This window comes from Eumetopias jubatus, unplaced genomic scaffold (genome assembly GCF_037043125.1).
Source record: "Eumetopias jubatus isolate StellerSeaLion01/CBP00866 unplaced genomic scaffold, mEumJub1_p1.0 scaffold_14, whole genome shotgun sequence".
Taxonomy (NCBI): Eukaryota; Metazoa; Chordata; class Mammalia; order Carnivora; family Otariidae; genus Eumetopias; species Eumetopias jubatus.
The window spans coordinates 39,430,153-39,453,127 of record NW_028274820.1 but is presented as its reverse complement, the minus strand read 5'-3'; the positions used below and the strand labels follow the sequence as shown (position 1 = coordinate 39,453,127).

The 22,975-nt window shown below is 35.8% G+C and overlaps 1 protein-coding gene across 1 annotated transcript in view; it reads left to right on the top strand.

Moving 5' to 3' along the window:
- Nucleotides 1-22,975, top strand: part of SGCE (sarcoglycan epsilon) — a 66,603-nt gene that overhangs the window by 14,122 nt on the left and 29,506 nt on the right. Inside the window, exons 2-4 of the mRNA XM_028119199.2 lie at nt 11,742-11,864; nt 13,449-13,606; nt 20,056-20,128. Of these exons, the coding sequence (XP_027975000.1) occupies nt 11,742-11,864; nt 13,449-13,606; nt 20,056-20,128 (354 nt within the window). The remainder of the gene's footprint in view (nt 1-11,741; nt 11,865-13,448; nt 13,607-20,055; nt 20,129-22,975) is intronic.

Below are 22,975 nucleotides of genomic sequence, written 5' to 3'. Positions count from 1 at the left end.
ACTCTCATTCTCTTTGACCTTTATGTGAGGGTGTGGATTCCACCCTCCTTGATATCTCTTCTGTTGACATATGTGACACTTCAGGCTTGGTTGTCCAACCTCTCTGACTGCCTTGTCTCTGATTTCTTTGCTGAATCATTCTCTGTGCTTGCTATATAAATGTATTTATTAACGTGTTCTTCTGCCTTTGCTGTCCCTCCCACTTTTTTGTGTGTGTGTGTTCCTAGTTGCTATATTTCAGCTCCAGAAGCTAGGACCAAACTGTGGGGTATATCCTGGGGGATTCTGGGACGGAGCTGAACCCAGAGGGAACATACCTGAGATGGCTAGATGAAGGGAGAATGAGATGGAGACCCAGTGTTATAGTTAGGAAAACGGTACCCAAATCCCATGTCTGACAGGTAAGAATAAAAAATAGGGCAGTAAGCCATAAGAGTGGTAGTTTGGTTGATGGGAAATAGGGTAGATGAATGACTCAAGAACATGAAGGTGTATTTTCTCCGATCACTTTGGATATGAGAGTGCCTAGTACATGTTACCTGGGAGCATGGTCTGTTTAAAGAATTGTACTGGGGTTTGGCTTCAACCGTCATTCCGCTGGGGATGAATGTCCAAATCTGTATCTGAAGCCCCAGTAAGTTCTTTTATGCACCAGAGTTCTATTTCCATCTTCCTCTTAGATGGTTTTACCTGGATATCCATGTGGTACCCCGAATTTAATATGGCTGAAATTTATCATCTTTCTCCTGAAACTGACTCCTTTTTTGGGGGGATTCCTAATGTATCACTGTTCTGTGTCACTCTGGATCAAATCTTCAAAGTCATCTGATTCCCCTTTTTTAACTAACCCACATGCAGCAATTTGAAAACTTTGTCAGTATTATCTCCATGATGTCATATAACTAGCCCCACCTTTATTTTCAATTTATGGGCTGACTGCTACCCTACGTTCCAGAGATAACTCCCTACTTATTAGCCCCAACCCCAATTATGTTCATTTCTGCCAGTGTAATGTTTCCAAAACTCAACTGTGAAATTTAAATGATACTTAAACTTATGACAACATCCCTAGCCAGGGATAATGGCTTCGCCCCTCAGGGTTTTGTAGTACTTATGTTTTCTACCACTGTGTGCATGTGTAATTATTATGTATGTTTATGTATATATATATTTCATACATATTTGGGTACATGAATTATCAATCCTTGTAGATTGTAAACTTGTTGGGGTGTAGTTCCTGTGTCTTGTTTACCCTGTATCCCCACATATGCCTTGTACTGACATGCAACAAATATTTATTAAGTGGAATTAAACAGCTAGTTGGGCTAGAAGGAATCTAATCTCCGTTAATAGTAGGTGACCTGGAATAGTCATTTTAATTTGACATTAATTTCATTTTTTGTGCATTTGTTTTATTCTGAAAAGCTTTTTTATTAAGCTGTGCTGATGGCATAAATGGAACTGTTAACTGGAAGACCAAACAGGCCAACAGTTTTATTATCAGCAGAAAAATGACTGGTGGGAAGAAAGATGGTGAGTTTAGGTGGTAAATCTAAATCTCCTTTGGAGAGTCAATTAAATGTCCGCTTCCAGTATTCCTTTTGCTTTTTTAGTCATGTGTGGATTTTTTTTTTTTTTGATAAGTCAGTCTGAAAAACTCCAGTTTTGTTTTTCTAATCTTCTAAAACTTCTGATCCTTTATGTTCTTAATCCATTATTTTCTAAGTTTTTTTCCTTTGCCATAGTTTTGCCTTTTTTTTAACTAAAAATAATTCCTGTTTTTAACCTATTGTGACCCTTATCCAGTCCCTAGCTTGCCACTTATAAAAATTGTTCCAGTGTGGTCATTATAACAATTTATTTATAACATTGAAAAACATTAAGAATCATGCTTAACATAAATCATTTTAAAAACAGTATTTATACAACCTTAGAAAAATGGTCATAAAATATTTTGGCTAATTGTGGATGATTTCCTGACAGATTGTTTAGTTGCAAAACCAAATTGATATGTTTTGCTATTAAATAATTAGATGGCACTTATTTTCTGTTGGAAAGGTGACCTGACCCTTGGATGATTGATTATTTTTTCTAAATTTTTTCTTCCCTATCATAAATGTGTCCATTAGCAATATGCCAGGACCTTTGAAATAATGCATTTCATCAGGGAGAAAAAGACTTACTTAATAACCAAAAGATTAGTAGTTTTCAAAATGTCAGTTTTCATCATGAGCTTTTAGTTAATATTTCTTGATTATTTGCCTTTAAGACCTCTCTGCCCACCGCCCCTTGCCCCAGCCCCCACCCCCCCACACACAAAATTTTGGCTATATGTGGTCATGCATGTTGATATGTAGCCTGGTTTCCATAACTTTGGGGCAACCAAAGTGTCTATGAAAATAACAACAATTTAAAAATGTTTTTAAAAGAACAGTCATTTTGGGTGATAAAATAGCTTTACCGCCATATAACAAATCCTGGGTACCTTGTAGAAGTGATTCCTGGCTTACCTCGTTGTCTACATACAGCCCTAAAGTTGGGAATCACTAGCTTTTTCCAGTTCATACCAAATGATTCCTTAGGTGGAATCACCCACTTCCAGATCTGTTTCACAATAGGACAGAGGCTTCCAATTCTCCTCTACTCTGCTGTTTTTGAAACAAACCCGCAAACACCTTTGCATTTCTAAGGAATTTTTATTGCTAATATCTATAAGAAAACATAGAGTTTTATAACAATAACTTTCCATGAGAGGATCACAAAAATTTATTTTAAAAAGCACTAAATGCATTTATTTTAGGTCCTAAACCCATCATCTCATAGTCCTTTCCCCACACCCTCCTTAGATATTCTCAAGGGATTCTCCCTGGTTTCTTCAAGGGAATTACCCCTGATGACCACCTGTGTCTGGTAGATTCCTTAATCAAGCTGAGGGCCCTCAGCTTCTTAGACACATCCACTCTGCCTGTGTTCTAATCCTCCTAGTTATGGCCCCAGGTGGTCCTCAAGGTTGCCATCTGCAATGTTATAATGCTCTGTCATCTCCTGAGGATTTGGGACCTGCCCTGATTTCCTGGTGCCCCATATGAGATCACCAAAAACTTTCCCTTTGGACTTCATACCATTCTGCACTAAATTTACAGTCATCTTTTTTTTTTTTCTTCAGTTCCTTCTCTTTAACTTTGATCTCTAGAACTCCTGTCATCTTTGAATATGTTCCTCTGTTTCCATTTGATTTGCTAAAAAGGTGTTCTATAAGAAGCTCTTAAACGCTGTTGAGTCACCTACTCAGGTGCTTTCTTAGTGAAATGTACTATTCCAAGACCTTTGCATACAGCCTTCTCCAGAATCTTCAAGAGATACTTGTCTCTTCCTCTTTTAAACTTCATGCTCCCATTGGACCCCCATTTGATTTTTCTCCTTGGAACCTGAGTGATGACCATAGTTCTCAAAATAGAAGTGATCAATATATCTTGAATCTACTGAGGTACCACATCCTCAGTTTCTTTGAACTCATCTTTAGCTTCTTCTCCCTTCTTGGTCTCCTCATCCAATTTAAATCCTATCATTTTAGTTCTATATACAGAGAATATGGGGAGAATAATACATTTCATTAATTGTATAAAGAGAATTATTTCCAGTTGCTGATGTAGCAAGGCCATTTTAAGTGTTACTGCAGATATCAAATGTTCTTTGAGATGTTCTTGACCATGAGTCCCAAGCATCTCTTTTTGGCAATTTCAAGAGAGCACAAAAGATTGTAAGAGCATTTATATAGTAAAATAAGTTTAGTGATTGTATTTTTTGTATAACTTTCTTTTAAAATAATGTTCAGTTCTAAATTTTAGCAGTGGGATGGTGTCTCTTCCGTAAATAGGATTTTGAGGAATTTGTTAGAGTCCAGAGCAACACATTTGGCATCATTCTACCTTGATATACATTCAATACTTAAAAAAAATCATAAAGAGCCCTCTAAATATGGAGTCCCTTTTCTTTTTCCTAGGGTAGAGTTAGACAAACTTAAAATTTACCCCAGAATAATGTAAATAAAAAAGGAATAAGCTTTCATATTACTAACTTATATACTTCACTTAGATAAATATTTTTAAATTCTCCTTTCTTACTTAAGACAACTCATTTTCCAAAATGGGTTAGCCTTAGGTTTACTGACAGACTTTCATTGCTTTTTTTCTTAAGAAACAAAAAATAAACTTCCTCCTAAGAGCAAGTCAAAATAATCATGTACTGATTTCCTATTTATTTTCCACTTAAATGTTAAACTTGAATTTGACCTTCTTGGGAATGAAGTACTATGTACTCTGAATAATTTGTTAGACTTTTCTTCTGCCATCTTAGAGGAGCTCCTCTTTAGCTCACTGACAGTCAAGGAATGGGCAAGGCTTGAAGATAGAAATATCTCTCTAGATGCCTTCTTTTTCTGTGTGGTTGGAGAGGAACATGAAGTGCTCCTAGGACTGAAAATACATGCTCTTCTTTGCCTCTGAAGGGTGGCAAAGTCAGGACGAAGAATCACAAAGTTCCAAGACTTCAAAGGACTGTCTATCAGGGAGATGAGTTTCTCCTTCTAGGCTCTGGTTATGCTGGCTGAAATGTCTCCTTTTAAACTTCAGGTTTGTTTCTTTCTTTAAACAAAAGAATCTTTAGGTTTGTTTCTTTCTTGAAATTGTGATTGTCAAAGCACTTCTTCCAATTGTGCGGTGTTACTACGATAACTTCACAAAATAAAGAATGAACTTGGATTATCTGGTCAAATTCTGGTTTGTCATCAAACAAGAGAGACAATTAAGAAAGTGAAGGTGTTATGCAGCATAATTAGCTTGCCGTAGCGAGTCATAATAATATAATGTACAGCCACCAAATGTATTACCTTATGTTTTCAAATCAACAAAGTACGTGACTTCCTGGGTTCAAGTCACTGGCTTTTCCCCTTACTATTCTTGTAGGCTTGAACCTATCGTTTTGTCTCTCTGGATTCAGTTTTGTTGTCTATAAAATGAAGGACTGAACTCTCCAGGAGAGCAAGTGCATGCCAACTCTGATTGGTAGTATCTGTCAGGAATTCTGGGTTAAGTAGAATGCTGAGGCCATATCCAAGTAGGAAGTAATGCTATGATCTCTCTTTAGTTAGAGAAATATATTTGGCATGCTCAGACAGGATGACATCTAAAGCCCTTTTCAACTGCAACGTTCATGAGACTAAGTTTATTGATCACCAATTAACAATGGTTTGCAACCACTTTCCAGCTGACATTTAAGAAAAAAACAACAGGAGAAAACAAAAACATGTGATCATTATATGGAAAATCAAGACGTTTAACAAAATAGTTTCGGTAAGTGGCTTTGGTTGGGAGGGGGGGGAATCTTTTTGCTTTTTGTAGAAAAAGACACAAATCGTGGTTTGTCCTCTTCATGTAAAGAACAGTGCCCTTATCTCTTAGAGGAATGAAGTTTAAAAAGGCAATGCCTTCCTTGTGATGAATTCTATGGCCTAGGCGTGCTCTGCAAAATAGAAAGGGTTGCTGGCCACCACCAAATGAATGGCCTACAGCACTTTGATGTTGAGTAAACTCAAAGGTGAAGGGCAGACAGCTGAGAAAAGTTTCTGATTCAAAACCAAGATTTTTAAAGCGGGACTGATAAAACACCAGGTAAATCTTGGTGAGGAAAAACAACCAAACAGGTTGTGTGCCTGGCTGGATACTGATGTCCCTCAGAATATTTATCTACAGCAATTATCTGGTTTGATAATTAAATTTTAGTTTGACTATAGAAATAACACATTAAAAAATAGGTTGGGAAGGAAACCATAAATACATCAGACTCTGAAAACCCTGAAATGAGTTCTCTCAATTCAGAGATAGCAAATGAGATTCATCTCTTATAATCAGTTCTGATTAATTGGTAGCAGCTTCTCCGAGTGCTATGGATACCAGGGCTCCGAGCCTCAGAGAGGGCTTTTAGCTGTTAAAGCTATAAAATGTAAGACAAGTCTTATTTTTTTTCTGACTTATCAGGGGTGATCATGTAGTAAAATAAGTTTAGCAATTATATTTTTAATGTAACTTTCTTTTAAAATAATATTCCCATCCTTAACATTAGGATTAACATAAGGATTCTTAATGTAAAGAGGATTTTGAGGAATGGAAATGTCTTAGTCTTTAGGCAAAAGTTTATTTTCAAAGCTATACCAGATAAATGACTGTTCATTATCTTTCATCTTAAACGTCTTTAAAAATCTTCATCATTTTTACCCCCAGTTTTTTTTTTCTGGATAATACTTACTATCAAGGCAATACTATGAAGAGTTGAGAAATATGCATCATCTTATTTAAGTAATTTGCACTCAGTTAAAGCACCCTTGTCATGCTTCCCGTTGAATAGCTTATCTCTTAAAACTCTCTGAACATGAGAGGCAAATTAACAAAATTGAAATGCTTTTAGAAATAGACTTTAATTTCTTATTAATAAATTACTTATTAATTATAGTGCATTATAATATTCTTAGGCTGACTTAGCTATTGCTAAGGGTAATAGATCACTTAATCAATAGATCTCTTTGTTTAAATTATGCAGTATATTTCCCACACAACAAATATGTAAGAAATTATTTTATACAACACATTAAATCCATTCATTTTGATTTGACAGTTCATGTTTACATAATGTATGGGTTGAATTAAGACTTTCTATGGTACACTTATTTATTTCTGAATGCATTTAATACATGGAGTTTACGCTGCCATTGCCAAGTAATGGCTATGTCCCAATTATAGCAAGATCATCTATTCAGAAGTATACCGCATCAGCTAAGGACCAAGAAATAAGCCACAGAAGGGTCTTCGGGTGGCCAAAATCGATGTGGCAAACGCAGGCTTCTGTTTTTCACATCTAGCAGAGCCCCGCGTGCGTTAAGACAGAACAAATTTGTTCTTACTTCAACACACAACGCCACCTCATTTGGTAGTCTGGTTTCTAAACCTGCAGCAGATTAATAGCAGCAAATTAGAAGGGATAGAGAAGCTGCTATAGGAAACATACTGATAACAATGAGAAATGACAGCTGACAAGTTGTCTACAGAGGAGAAAACAGAAAATCTATAAAACAAACAACCTGAAAAAGCATTAGCAGACTGGGACCCGCTAGCAGAGGTGTGTGATCAGTAAATGACTAGGCAACCAAATGGTCCGTAAGGGCATCGTTATATAATAGAGCAGAGTGCAATTATTGGTGTGCCAAATGATGATCCTCTACCATCATGAAAAAGGATTGAGTCAGTACTTGAGAAAACTCAGCTCTCTGAAATGTTTCCTTCTTTGGGGGTTTGTGGTAAAGTGAGGATTTACTATCTTAAACCTTAAACATTAGCAAGTGATGGTGTAAATGGACCTTTTAGAATGATTAATTTGTTGATAAAGCATCTATGAGAGAGAGATACACATAATAGGTACCTAACAAAGGCCACCCGGACGTGAATACTGACAATACTTTATGACTTTCTTCTCAAAGAGTTCTGTGGAGAGACAGCTTTGAGATTTAAATCTAGCTGGGACTTGCAGGGTCTCACACTCAGCAGCTAGTTTATCTTATGACCATGTACTCGTTCTTGGTGATGCAGGCAAAGGTCTGGTGAGTGTTCTCTGGACTTTTTTGCAGAGAAGGGACTTGGTACATGCCTGTGCACGTGCGTATGCCATTAAAAATAATCATTGTGATAATTGTGAAGTTATATGCGTAAATTCATTAGCAATGCACTACCATAATCCTTTCAAAATTTAATGTTTACTAAATACATCCAAATTTGCTTTTGTTTTTAAGTCATTGTAAATAAGCACTCAAATGCACACGCTCATCACGATGTTGCTCCCTTAGGGAGAAAATTTCAAGTGGACTATTAATAAAGGGAGACAGGATGCTATTTAGCTAGCATGAGGTCCCACTTTATTGCTATGGCCATCACCGTCTGTTACTTGATTCTTGGCTCTCTGCTATCACATAATTGTTGAAATGGCCTGTAGTTTTTCTGTACCTTATGACTAAAATGTACAGAGAACAGTTTTTGTGAAGTTTTTGGTGATATGGTAACGAAGGACATTGAACTGCGTTTAGGGAGGGTGATGTAATTACCCTGGCCACTTGCCCATACACCCTTTTGCTCTTCTCAGATGTGTAATTTTTCCTTTAAAAAAATCTGTTATTTATGACTACCTGTCTTCAGTTTTTAATCTTTGCAAATCTAGCTACCCTTGCTGTTTGAAGATGATGTTTTTGACTCCCTGTGGGTTGGACTTTTGGTTTAATTGTTTTTCCCATTAATGGTGATGGATTTGCACGGGATTTAGCCACACACTGGTTTCCAGTTTCATTTGTATCCAGTGGCATGTGTTTGCAGAGGTAATGGATTTGCAGCTGTAGACAATTGCAAAGCCATGCGATACACAGAGAGACCAGACCCTGTGACCTCAGCTTGATTAGCATGACACTGTACACGTGTATATTTCAGAGATTATTAGATTTTAGTACTGTGCATTTTTAGAGTTTAAATTTGATTTTCAGGATTTGCTTTTAAGGAAGACAGTATGCTTCAAGCTTTCTGTTTGTGAGTACTACTTAGATACATGTGAGCGCAACACGTGTTAGCCGGAGTGCAGCCGTTGTTGCTGTTGGTGCAGACCATATCAGCATTATTTATATAGCTCGCTTTTAGAACAAGAGCCTATAACTTCGAATCCTGTGTCATTTGTTGTTTCCAAAAGGAAGCAAGGTGTAAATACTGCCCAAATAGCCTCTGTTGAAGAGCGATCTGTTTTTTAAGTAGCAAATGGGGAAGGTAAAGGTAAAGGGCGCTTCTCTAAAATGTTGTGTGGGTGCCCATAATTTAAACTGATGCTACAGAAAGGAAGTATTATTTTCACAAACAAAACACAGGGGCTTAGTCATTTTCCATTTCTCGATGATGAATGTACCATACATCCATATCATGTTTTTCTCAAAGTGAATGGCGTCCTAGACTTATAGAGAAGCAGTCTTTACTGTCGAGTTGCCAAGGTAACTGACCAGCAAGGATGCGGCTCAGCAGCTTGCAGAAAGGCAATTGAGTACATGTGAATATGGAAATGTGCATGTCATCTTAAAACCCATGAGGGCCATGGTGAATTGTGGTTTGGCTCTGGAGATCACAGAAAGGTTTTTTATGAACCAGAAACTGAGATGTTCTGTACTAGTCCCTGAAGTGAGGTGATACTAGTCCTTGAAGTGAGGGGATAGGCAGTGGCAGGTACCCTATTAGGGTTCCACTTCAGGCCTTGGCAAGTGCTATATAGAAAACAGAATCATTTTAATATTGCTTCATATGAACAACCTTTCTTTTGGCTTTATAAGCTAGCTTTTACTACCTTATGGCAGCAAAAACGAAGGGAGACTGTCAGGAGTTTGTAATGTAAATGGAGGATGATAACCCATCAACTGCGACACACCTGTGAGAATTAATTCAAGTTATAAAATGAAAATTTAAGTGAAGTATTATATATATACTTAGTCCACAAACATAACACCTGTGTTTACCTCCACAGTGCTTTTTAACTAGAAGGTATTCATCCATTCAATAGGCATCGATAAAATTATTCAACTATGGCAGACACCTTCTAGGTGCCAAGCAAATAACAAAGGTAAATAAAATTTAGTGCTGGACTTCAAGGTGTTTTAATCTCTAGAAAGAATAAGCTACATAAACTCTGGAGAGATTCCTTTAGGTTATTCAAAATACTCCTGTGCTTTGAATGTAGGGTTGTGATCTGGAATTTAAATACCTTTAGGTATAGAATGAAGTAACTTCTCAGTAGGGGTTCACAAATCTCCATAATTTGACTCTTCTTACCAGTTTTTCTCCTTTTACCTTAATTATACTCCAGGACCACTGGCTTAATTTTTTTTCCTTGAAAGGCCCCCCCAGTATTCCACAATTGTATCTTGTACAAGTTTTCACCACTGAAATGCCCGAATCCCCATCTATGAGTTTCAGAATCTTGCTGGTATTTTACGAGCCATGTTGAATTCTACTTCTTACGTAAATCTTTTCCAGATCTTTTCCAGCTTCCATTGCTCCTCGCCATCTTTCCAGGTATTACCAGAGAAGTTTATACCTCAGGTATCATACCTAGTGAGGTGGGCGTTGGTCTCCCAAGCCAGATGGTGAGGAAGGAAGGGACTGGGTCTCCTTCGTCTTCACATTCTCCACAGCACCTAGCACTCAGGGGACATTGTGGAGTCCAGTGGGGGGGGGGGGGAGGATATTGCAAATTCTCATCCTCACTGTTTTTCTGTGATTTGTTCATTCTTGTTCTTTGGAATGGGACCATTTCCACAGGTGAGTAAATTGTTCTTGGGGGCAAGAAGCTGGGTACTCTAAATGCCATGCAAAGACTACTGAGGAATACTAGCAAAGCAAGTCAGGAAAGGAGGAGTCTCTCAACATACCTAGTTTAAACGTAACTTGCAGCTTCCTTCTGTCTGTTATATAGCCTTTGAAGTTGTGTTTTAGTAGCAAAGCTATGGATACATGAAGCTACAAGCCAAATATTTTAGTTCAGTTCTCCATTTTTGGCAGCCATCCACAGAACTGTAGGGACAAGTTTTCACAGATAAAGAAACATTTTGTGGGAGTTCCTATTTTTATGCTGAAAAATTTGCTGTCAATGATCTTGCTATCTAGGGCTTTTAGTTAGTTGTGAGCCTAGGGTGAGCAACATTGAAGTTCTCAAGGTTAATTACTACATTTACAAATCCTTCAGTGACTAAGAAAAAAGGACTGGATTTATCTGTTTAAAAATTACAGCCACTAGCCAATCAGGAAGATAGAAAAACTAAAAGAGATTGTAGAGGCGACAAGTGTAATGGCAGTAATGTGTTGGTGGAGATGATGATATCACAGGAAAAACAATAGGTGGGAACTAATCAAACCAATTTAGCCAATTTAGTGTACTCACATCACGTATCTTAAGTAATCAGCAAATCATGAAATCTGTCCCATTTCATTTAAAGAAATCATTTGCACTGAACTTTATTATCTGATTGTTATTGTTTATTTAGGATACAGCATAGTAGAATAGATTATATTGTGTGATTTATTAAATGTCAGGATCGGGTAAAATGGAATAAAGGAGAGATATGAGGAGAGATACAAGAAATAATACAGAAAAAGTATCCAATGCATTTTTTATGAGTGTATATGAAATTCACCTTATATATACTGATGGCATTATATAGTCTGATATGCTATGTCTAGCAAATAGTTAATACGGTTTAGATTCTTACCATTTAAAAATTACTCTTTATACTTTACTTTGAAAAAAGGAAAAAAAATAAACTGTAGTAATTATGTAGTCATTCAGTTCTCATGATATATTTTGTTGGTAATAATGCCCATAAAAAGAAATTACTGAAAAAATATTATGGATGTCTTCATTATTTAATAACAATTTAAGTTATTAAATGTGCCTAATTTTGTTTATATAATATTTGAAAATCTCTAAACATACCATGTTGAAAGAGTTGTTCCATGTTTTGTCCTGAAATCACTTCTCTTTAAAACAAACTTCTTAACAATATCTTGCATGTTGCTTTAGTTTTCCCAGAAATTTCTAAAGAAGTGAAACACTTCTTTACAGCATAAGTGAATTCATTATTTGTCTCTCTATCTCTTATCTTTCCTCTTTGTTTTCAGTGTACACTATTTTCTCGAAGGCGCACTCTGATCGGAATGTATACCCGTCCGCAGGTGTCCTCTTTGTTCATGTTTTGGAAAGAGAGTATTTTAAGGGGGAATTTCCACCTTACCCCAAGCCTGGTATGTTCTCAGTGGGAAAAAAAAAGTGGTTAACTTACTAATTTTTCTTTTTGTTCAGTGTGCATAATTTAGATGATATATGATCAAATATTACTAACATTATTTGAAATGGTCTGTGTGTGTGATAAATTGGTTGTTGTAGGATATTTCCCATTTTAAGATTAGAAATTTAATTATAGAAGGAAATAACTCATTTTTGAATTTTTTAAAAAAGATTTCTAGTTTTCCAGTGTTGAGTTTTGTGTGTCTGACAAATGACCTACCTATGTTCATGTAGAAATAATTATAGCTGTACAATTATGATTTTTTGTATTAAGACTTAGATTCTTACATAGTACATTGATTTTTGGAAGACCAAACATGTGTTGTAGAAGGGAATGAAATATGGTATTAAGAAAGAATTCTCAAGAAAGCTTTTACAGTATGAGATAATTTTAACTTCATAATAATATAATGGAGATTAATTTTTCCTTCAAAATAATACCAATTGTGGTGCTTTATTTAATTCACCATTGGTTTAAATGATGTTATGTTGGATTATCATAAATGCCATCAGATTAATGAAGATATAGAAAGAATAGCAAGAAAAAATATATTATTACAACTACTTAAGTAACAAAAAAGGAATTTTCTGAAAATTAGAGCATTAGAATTAATATAAATATTATTTTTGTGGGTTATATGATAAATAACATACCTGAAAACAGTCATAGAAAATAACCATGTTCTCACCAGCAGTAAGAAAAAGTAATCCTTTCATCAGTTATTTAAAAAATGTTTTTTTATGTGGCATTCTATGTTTGCAAAACTATATAAATGAATTTTTGAACAGTAGCTCCAACGTTTGGGAAGAAAATATGTAGTTAAGAGCATAGTTTCTGGAATCAGCCGAGATTAAATTCTAATCTCACCATTTGAGAAGGTACTTAACTTGAAAAATTACATATCCCATCAGTAAAATTAGGGCTAATATTAGTTCCCTTTATAGGTGTGTCTGAAAATCAGGTGAAACTGTGCCTGAAGAGGCCAGGCACATTCTAACAAATGATGCTGTTGTTATTATTATTCTTAGTTATAGTTCTTTTGGATTTAGCAACTCATTCTCCAAAGTTTTAAAATTACATTATTTTTGTTTTGATGACACTTTTATCATTTTGAGATATCCCTTGAGATTAGTTCGATAGTGTCCAGAGTTTTATGAAAGAAAAGAATTCTCGAGAGAATGACTACATCAGCATGAGTAGGGAATTTTCCCGAAAGATAGTTGTCTCATTGGCAGAACTTCCACACTCCTGTGTGACCAAAAAAAAAAAAAAAAGGAAAGAAAACAAAATTTCCAAAGACATTGTATGACTGCTTTCTTTGTTGCGTGAGATTTCTAGGCAACTAAATAACCAAAAAGATTTTTTCTGTACTTGAGGCTCTAATCTGAATTCCCAGATGGAATTTTTTTTTTTTTTTTGGTGTGTGTTTAGTTTGCTACAAATGTAAGAAAAAGATTTTAGAAATATTTTGATTGAAATTATGAAAGCAGCATGTGTGAAAATAACTGTTTTATGTCTTAACTCTGTGCTTCTTATCTAGGAGAGATTAGTAATGATCCTATAACATTTAACACAAATTTAATGGGTTACCCAGACCGACCTGGATGGCTTCGATATATCCAAAGGACACCATATAGTGATGGAGTCCTATATGGGTCTCCAACAGCTGAAAATGTGGGGAAGCCAACAATAATTGAGGTAATGTAATTAGAAAGAGCAAAATTATGTTTTCGGGTTTTTTGTAATTTGAGTTTCAAATGTTGAAATTAAAATTATATGACAGTGGTTTTCAGTATTTTATGCATAGGAACACATTAGATAACATTTGGAAATGTACCATTCCTTTCTGTTCATTTACAGAGGTCTCCGTTTTAGTTCTTATGTATAAAAAAAGAGCAATCTAAATTAGTGGAAAAAAATTTAAAGCAATTTAAAAGAGATAGATTGTTGGGCGCCTGGGTGGCTCAGATGGTTAAGCGTCTGCCTTTGGCTCAGGTCATGATCCCAGGGTCCTGGGATCGAGTCCCGCATCGGGCTCCCTGCTCCTTGGGAGCCTGCTTCTCCCTCTGCTTCTCTCTCTCTCTCTCCCCCTCTGTCTCTCATGAATAAATAAATAAAATCTTTAAAAAAATAAAAGAGCTAGATTATTATAATATGAATTCTATTTAAGAAGATAAATGCAAACTTAAAACACTTATTTGCTTTATATATTGATTTCAAATTTTCATGTTCATTGAAATACAGTCTTTAAACAGACTCTGATAAGCTCCTACCGTGTGCTAAGTATTATGATAACTGCTGGTGGTAGAAAGATGAGTAAGAGGTGAGTCCTGCCATGATTCTGGTCCAGTCTTTGAAGCACTGGAATGGAAATCCATTGTTAGCCAACATCGTCATAACCATTCTAATCAGAAGGTACTGTTTGATGCTGTCGTAAAAGGGTAAATAGGAATTCACTTTACAAGGAGAAGGAAGGCTATCTTAGTTAGCAAAACAACACATCAAAATCTTGGAGGTATGAACAAAACCACATCACCTCAGAGAACTCTAATTGTGACTAGAAGGCATGACACACCCCAGAGGGCAAATGATGGGAACAGAGGTGTTGATGTTGGTAGGGGTAGATCTTTGAGAGCTCTGTAAGCCATGCTGATAGGTTTGACCCTTATTCTTGAGGTGGTATTAGAATTCATCAGATTCTAGCCTAGTACCTAACATCACACCTGGAAGGTATTAGAAATTAAAACAATAATAAAAACAAAATACTGACATTGAGGCTTTAATGGGAATTAATATGTTTTAAAAAAGAAAATGGATATAAAATCTAGTAGAAGTGTTTCCTGGTCTACTATACCCACCAAAATCAGAATTATAATGGCAGTTAATGGCAGGAGAGTCCTTTATGCCCTGATGCCTGCAGGAGCTTAGATTCTAATTTAACTGATCAATTCCATAAAGATTTAGTGGTAGTGACCAGGGCAGCAGCATAGGAACTACTAATGGAATTTCCAGGAGCTTGTACAGGTCCTGAGTGGCATGTTTTCTATGTGGTATAAACTCTCAGGGGATTGCATGCTTTGAGTTTTTCTCCAGGATTTTAATCAGCCATAGATTGTGGATATGAGCTTCCATGTTGGCCAAGAGAAGGTGTTTCTTCTTTTGAGTTGAAGTTTGTATTAACACGACTTTTCAGTGATTTCTATGAATAAATCTGTTTCCTTAAGACAATACATAGATACATAAATAGAATGTATAGACACCTATATCTATGTAGATATGGAAATATATCGAGATATAAAGAAAGTTATTTTGAGTTATTGTCAAAATAATTTTTTAAAAAATTCAGTAAAATTATATAGGTTATTTACCCAAAATAAGAGAAAATGTCATTTCTTAAATGGGAAAACACTAGAGGAATTCCATTTAAATTGAAGAGCAAAACAAGAATGAACCCCTCCACCACATCTATTACAGAATATATTAGAAGTCCTAGCCAGTGCAGTAAAGTAAAAAATATTAAATCTGTAAGTATTTAAGGAAAGAAATAGAACAGTCAATGATATAAAGAGTCTACAGACTACTAAAATTTTAAGAAAGCCAAGTAGTAAGTTATAGCCTCAATATAAAAAAAATTTGGTTATATTTCTATACATGAAAAACAAGTATTGAGAAAATAAATGTTTTAAAAAGTTACCATTTTTAGTAACAACAAAAATTGTAAGGTACTTAGAATAAATCTAACAGAAGGTATGCAAAGTTTGTATGAAGAAATTTATAAAACTTAATCGATACTAAGATTATATAAGTGAAAAGGTCGTCTATTCAGGGATAGGAATACTCGAAATCATGAAGGCATCACTTTCCCCCTAACTGATCTATAGATTCAATGCAATTCCAATAAAAATTGCAATAGGTTTTTTTCATGAAACTAATGTCAACTAATTCTAAAATTTGTAAAGATGATAAATGGCCAAGAACAATCAAGATACTCCTAAAGAAGAAACAAAGGGGGAAAGTTTTCTTTCCTTTCCAGATATCCAGATTTATTATAAATCTATGGTAATTATCATAAGGTTGTATTGATACAGAGATAGACAAATTAATCAATTAATAGAATAGAGAGCCCAGAAACAGGTACATCTACATAAGGAACAATGATGTATTTCAGAAGAGATGGTGCCGCAGATGATCGGGGAAAAGGATGTCTATTGAATGGTGCTCAGAGGATTGGTTTGCCATATGGCAAACACAAAATTAGATTCTTACTTCATAGGAAATATAAAACTCAAGTCTAGATAGTTTAAGGATTTAAACGTGAAAAGCAAAATTTTAAGTTAGTATATGAAAATGTTGAAAAATATTTTTCTGAGTTTGGGGTAGGGAAGCATTTCTTAAATAATACCTACATATTTTTACTTGAGAGATTGAGAAATTTTACTGTGTTAAACTTGTCAACTGGTGTTCATCAAAATAAACCATTAAAAAAATAGACAACCCACAAACTGGGACAAGTTATTTTAAAAATATATAGCTGACTAATGATGTGTATCTAAAATATAAAAAAGGGGCGCCTGGGTGGCTCAGTTGGTTAAACGACTGCCTTCGGCTCAGGTCATGATCCTGGAGTCCTGGGATCGAGTCCCACATCGGGCTCCCTGCTCGGCAGGGAGTCTGCTTCTCCCTCCGACCCTCTTCCCTCTTGTGCTCTCTATCTCTCATTCTCTCTCTCTCAAATAAATAAATAAATAAATCTTTAAAAAAATAAAATAAATAAAATATAAAAAAGGACTCCTATAATAAGACATGAAAATCAGAAATAAGACATGAACAGACATCTCACTAAAGAGAAGACATAAATGACAATTAGGTAAAGACACTCTCATCAGTAATGAAAAATGCTCAAATTAAGACCACAATGAGAATTTTACCCTTGGTAAAAGTCATTGAGGTTGGATATGGGTTGGATAAGTACTTTGGAAAACAGTATTCAATATTTTACATAGCTGAGTATCACTGTACCCTATGACCCTATGTATCCCACTTCTAGGCATATACCCAAAAGAAACATCTGCAAACGTCCACTGAAGGCATGGACAGTCATGCTTATTGAACAATGTTTGTATAGCAAAACACTGGAAATCCACAGAGCAGTGGAGACCCAAAAGTCTATCAGCATGAGAACAGATAGAAAAGTTCATCAACAGAATAGATAAATAAATTGTGGAGTTTTCATACAGTGAATTAAAAAAATTTTTTTTTAGTAGAGTTGACACGCAGTGTTACATAGTTTCAGGTGTACAACATAGTGATTTGACAATTCTCTAGTTATGCTGTACTCACAAGTGAAGTACCATCTGTCACCATACAAGTCTATTACAATATCATTGAATGTTTACAGCAACAATGTCAGCTTGCCCAGCAAGATCAATAAATGCTGTAAACGTAATGTTGAATAAAAAAAAAACAAGTTCCAAAAGACTACATAGAGTTAAACATTTCTCTGGAGCTCAAAAACAAGCAAACTAAATAACAGATTTTAAGCATACATGCATTTATCATAAGATGATATTTAAAATGAATGGGATGATAAGCATAAAACTCAAAATGACTACTTCTGTTTGGAGAGAGGGATAGGAGAGAAACACGTGTGTTGAGCCAGGAGTCTCAGGGGTTCATGATGTTCTCATACTGTAAATGTTATAAATATGTCAAATAATATGCTAAAAAGATAATGATGAAAATTTAACATCTTTTTCATTTAACACAAGTAGTGATTAATCTGTAAATAACATTTCTTTATTCATATATAGTAACATATTTACAGTATTTAAAAAATTCTATAAAAGAATTTTGCATATCTTAAACTCATTTAATCAGATAACCCCCCTGATTAATTTATTCAGTAGATATTTATTAAACATCTAAAATAGATCAGCCACTGTTCTAGAAATAGGGGATCAAAAAAGTATACACACATACCTCTCTGCCATGAAGGACTTCACATCATCATGATAAGTAAAATTTTTTTTTAATTTTATTATGTTAATCACCATACATTACATCATTAGTTTTTGATGTAGTGTTCCATGATTCATTGTTTGCGTATAACACCCAGTGCTCCATTCAATACGTGCCCTCTTTAATACCCATCACCAGGCTAACCCATCCCTCCACCCCCCCTCCCCTCTAGAGCCCTCAATTTGTTTCTCAGAGTCCATAGTCTCTCATGGTTCGTCTCCCCCTCCAATTTTCCCCCCTTCATTTTTCCCTTCCTACTATATTCTTATTTTTTTAACATATAATGTATTATTTGTTTCAGAGGTACAGTTCTGTAATGCATCAGTCTTACACAATTCACAGCACTCACCATAGCACATACCTTCCCCAGTGTCTATCACCCAGCCACCCCATCCCTCCCACACCCCACCACTCCAGCAACCCTCAGTTTGTTTCCTGAGATTAAGAATTCCTCATATCAATGAGATCATCATGATAAGTAAAAGTTGATTGAGAATGTTACTATATTTAAATATCTCATTAGAAGTGATAGAAGGACTGCATTCTGTTATAGCTGTTAAAATTAAACATTAAATATAAATTCAGGTAATAAAATTCTCTTCCTGATTTATGAAACATACCCCCCCTCTTCAGGAGCCTGTGACTTTAAAAAAAATATTAGAATTTATGAAATTTATAATAATGAAATTTGTGATAATTATGGAAAGGCTAGCCATAAAAATCTTGCCACTAGCTAGAAAATGTCTGTTTCTGAGTTTTAGCTGTGAGATAGTCTAACAAATAGTAGAAAATTGATACTTTTTTTTCCATTGAGAGTATGATTAAATTTTTTTGCAGGGTAAACCTTTAAAATCATGAAGATTCTCAAGTCTTTTTTCATCATTTCAGTTGCTTCTTTGTGAACAATAGTTCCTAATTTATTTTAATGACTAGTCTTAATTTTAGTGTCCCAAGTGAACCTTGTTGATTATGTGTCCCAACAGATAGCAACAAGGAAGTCATTAAATCCAACAGAAATTTGACAAATTGAGGGCAGAAAAATCCTTTTGACTTTGTACAATAATATGCTTTTCAGAATATGTACTTTGAATTAAACGTTTGTTTATTCCAAGATTCCGGTGTTTTCTTTTTCTCTCAAATAATATTTCTGATAAGTGTGATTTCTTTCATTTAAAGCTCATATACGATGCTATAAAAATCTTCAGTATTTATTTTTAAACAGGCAAGAGTGTTCTTTTTAGTTTGAGTCAGTTTTGTCCTGCTCCTTCGTCTCAGTGCTCACTCCAGCTTCAGTCACTGCCAGGAGCCTAGTGCTGGGATGCTGAGACTATTGCACAATCATTTGTGGTTTTTGAGGTACTGCAGACCTGTCTGAGTGATTTAATATCTGTTATAAAGTTAATTATTCCTTAATTTTTGAAGCCATATCCTGTTGTTGGCCTTTGCTTTGTTTGTTGTTTGCAGTGGCTGTTTCTGAGTTGACTTTGATGTAAGTTCATTGGCTCTGCAAATGTTTACTAATCTTTGACTCTACAAAGGTATTGATTTGTGTTTTGGGGCATGTGCCATAAGCCTTAGAGACTATGAGCCTTACTGCTCTACTCCCATCATAAGGGAGATATGATTTCTAAGGGGTTATTCATGCATATTTTGACTGGTTGGTGTGCAGTTTAGTACTGAATGCAAGCAACACAGAAGATGTGCTTTTTTTTTTTTTAAAGGGTACTTTTTAGTATAATCCTCAAGCTCCATTTAAAAGTGCAAAAATATATTGTTTTGTTTTGTTTTGTTTTTGAAATCTTAGAACGGCCGTGGTAAGTAACTTCTAATGGTTAATCCATTTACTAATGATGCATCTGCATTGCTGCTAGCACTTAACGGTGTTCTGTAAAAGGGTCTTTCGGATTTTAACTTTTTGTTTTAGCATGTTAAATAGACTTGCTTAATTATTTATTTTCCCATAACATTGCTAAAAGCTCTGAGTTGTTCTTGCCTGGAGAAGGCACATTTTGTAAGTACATAAATAATGAAAATGGAAAGAACGACAGTTTGTTTTCATTTTGTCCTTAATGAATTTTGTTTCCCAAATAACATTTCACTTCTTTAATATGATTTTCTTTTTCTAATAGATAACTGCCTACAATAGGCGTACCTTTGAGACTGCAAGGCATAATTTGATAATTAATATAATGTCAGCAGAAGGTAGGTATGGAAGATATGTTGCTGATTGTTTTCTTATTTGCAAGAAGTATTTCATTATGGTTTATATCTATGTAAAATACAGTTAAAGATTTTCAGGTACCACATACTTAATGTAACTAATGAAATGGTAAGGTGTAGAAAAGAAAGCTAAGCAATCTTTAATTGGTTATAAAATATCATGATGGGTGTTGGTGCTGAAAAGCTCAGAATAGGGAGCCAAGCACATAGGCCACTTATCTCTGTGGGCTTTGGTTTCATTATCTGCAAAATGAGACTAAGACTAGCATTTCTCTCCCAAGTCTGGGGTAAGGAAGGAGTCTATGAGTTAAGGATTGAAATGTGCTTAACACAGGGCTGAGCACAGGGTACACGATCAGTAATTAGTAGCTAGTTTTATTATAAAACTGATGATAGGTAGTGGTTTTGTTGTGTGTGAAGACAGAGAGTTGTTGATGGAAATAAACTGGAATTTGGGTCACAGTCTCCTTCCTGAATAGCTAATCATGCATTGTTGGAGTCCATCAGCAATTTGGAGTTACATATACTCGAATTGTAAGTGATTCCCAAGGATTTGGAAGTTTAGGGACATGTTCTAAGAATTGTGCTGTCAAATATTCTGATCCTTCTTTGGCATTTGATTGGGAAAAATACGTACTGCTAAAGACTTTGTAGTTAAAATTTATATATCATGGGATACACCTCTCTATCTTAGATACCATTTATGAGGGTAACAGAAGAAGAACGGACACAGCATTTTTACCCCTAAAATTAGTAAAACAATTGCGCATCTTAAATAGGGAATTCAGAGTTCTCTTTGCAAGTACAATTAAATGAGCAAATACTAATTTGGAATTCGTGGTAGTTCATAAAGGTTGAGTTAAAAATTGCCTTTGTACTGTATGAAGGAAAGTAATTTCTATAGAATTGATACTGCAAAACATAACTGGGAAGATTGCTTAAAGATTTTGCACCCCTTTCCATGAGTTTTCCCCCCAGGTATTTTGGCAGTATCAATTGCAGACAACACGTGTGCTAGTTTAAAGTTTAAAGTGACTTTCATATATGAAAAGCAAGTCCAAAACCCAGTTCTGTGGGCCTGGACAGAGGATTCCTGTCCCCTCTTCTACGTCCCAAGGGCTTTTGGTAGGTATTCCTGCTCGGAACAGGAAGACTTTCACTCCCAACTTCAATTGTAATTAGATGCTTGCATCCCACCTAAAGCTATCCCTGCAGAATTGGAATACCATTAATGATCACAATCATCACAACATTCCCTTTCTCCTTAGGAGTTCATCAGTGCAGTGATATGGTTACATTACAGTGGGCTTGGACCACTAACCTCACCTTTATGCTCTCAGGGGGGCTCCCCATTCTCAGGTACAGGAGTCCCTACAGACTGGAGGACAACCTGATCTACAGTTTGAACTTCCTTCTCAAGTCTGGTCTCAGTCCTGGTAGATCCAGAATATACCGGTATCCTATTAGGTGTTTGATATGCAGGGACCCGTGTTCAGGCAGATACTAATGGAGGACTGCTAGACATCTGTAGGATTGGAAGTTGGCTTTACAGGCTATTCATCTAAATTGGGGATTTTGAATGTGGGTTGGTGAGGGAGGAAGAGTAGACAGGTTTTGGAAGCCTCCATTTTCATTTCAGGCAGAGCTGCCCCGCTGCCTTTTACATGTGAAAACCAGTGAGCCAAAGAGCGTGCATTTATCCTTGCTGGTCTGGACGGAACGTCTACGGGCACTAGGATAGACACATCTTTGAGCAGGGCCTACACACACGCCATTTCTCCCAGATGAGATGAGTTTAGGAAAAGAAGTAGCAAGAGTGGCATCTCAGGATAATCCTGCTCAGTCTGACTCCCTGCCCAGCTGTCTCCTGCTCTGAGAGACCTAATGGGAAATTAGGCATGGAGAATCACAGAGTATGAAGCTCAAGGAGCGTACATGGAGTGATTCTCTAAATTGGGTTGAGTGCCTCAGAGGCCTGCCACCAATCTGTTGGCCTACTGTTCGCTTGGCCTCTGTGATGGCCAAATATAGCAGGCGTGGGATTTCCCCAAAGTTAGAAAGCTCCTATGACTCATCTTTGGAAGGTCTGGCGGTGGCGCTGGGCTCGGTAGAGAGCGGGCAGCTGCTCGGCCCAGGGCTTCTAAGGGTGTGGCAGCAGCGGGTCTCAGAGAGGAGCCACAAAGCAGGGTCATGTGGATTAGGAAAAACCAAGGAACAGTTCTCCAGAAAGGAGCATTGAAAATAAGAAAGATGTTTTGCATGCTTTTTTAGAAAAGTGGATGTAAAAACACTGAGTGAAATGAATGGGTGATAGACTTCTAGCACCCTCAAAACTATATTTGGTATTATTTATAAATATTATTTATTGCCAAGAAACTGTTCTTCATGACATATTTATGCATGGCTGTTTTTCAGTATGGAGAAAAATGTGGCATGATTAAGCTACTGTTTATCTATATAAAACAGGAAATGTATCTGTATAAAACAGGAAACTTATCTACATAAAATAGAATAAATATATCATATTTTAGAAGACTGCAGATGGGCCATACATCAAACAAATATAACAAAATCACAAGCAGAATAAATGGCAGTGTAGAAGATGAATGAAGAACCTTCTGTGATTAGAGCCATGAAAAACTCAATCTTTAGGAAGAGACACCACACTCTAGAAAACTCTCTTGAAAATTCTAAAGCCTGAACATCTTCCCTGACTCCCCCTCTGGCATCAGGCATCCTTTAGTATTAAAGAGGCTTCATAAGAAACAAGGTCATCAAGATTTCAGTTATTTATTGTGTAATTTTTAGTTTTTACTACTCTTATTGAAT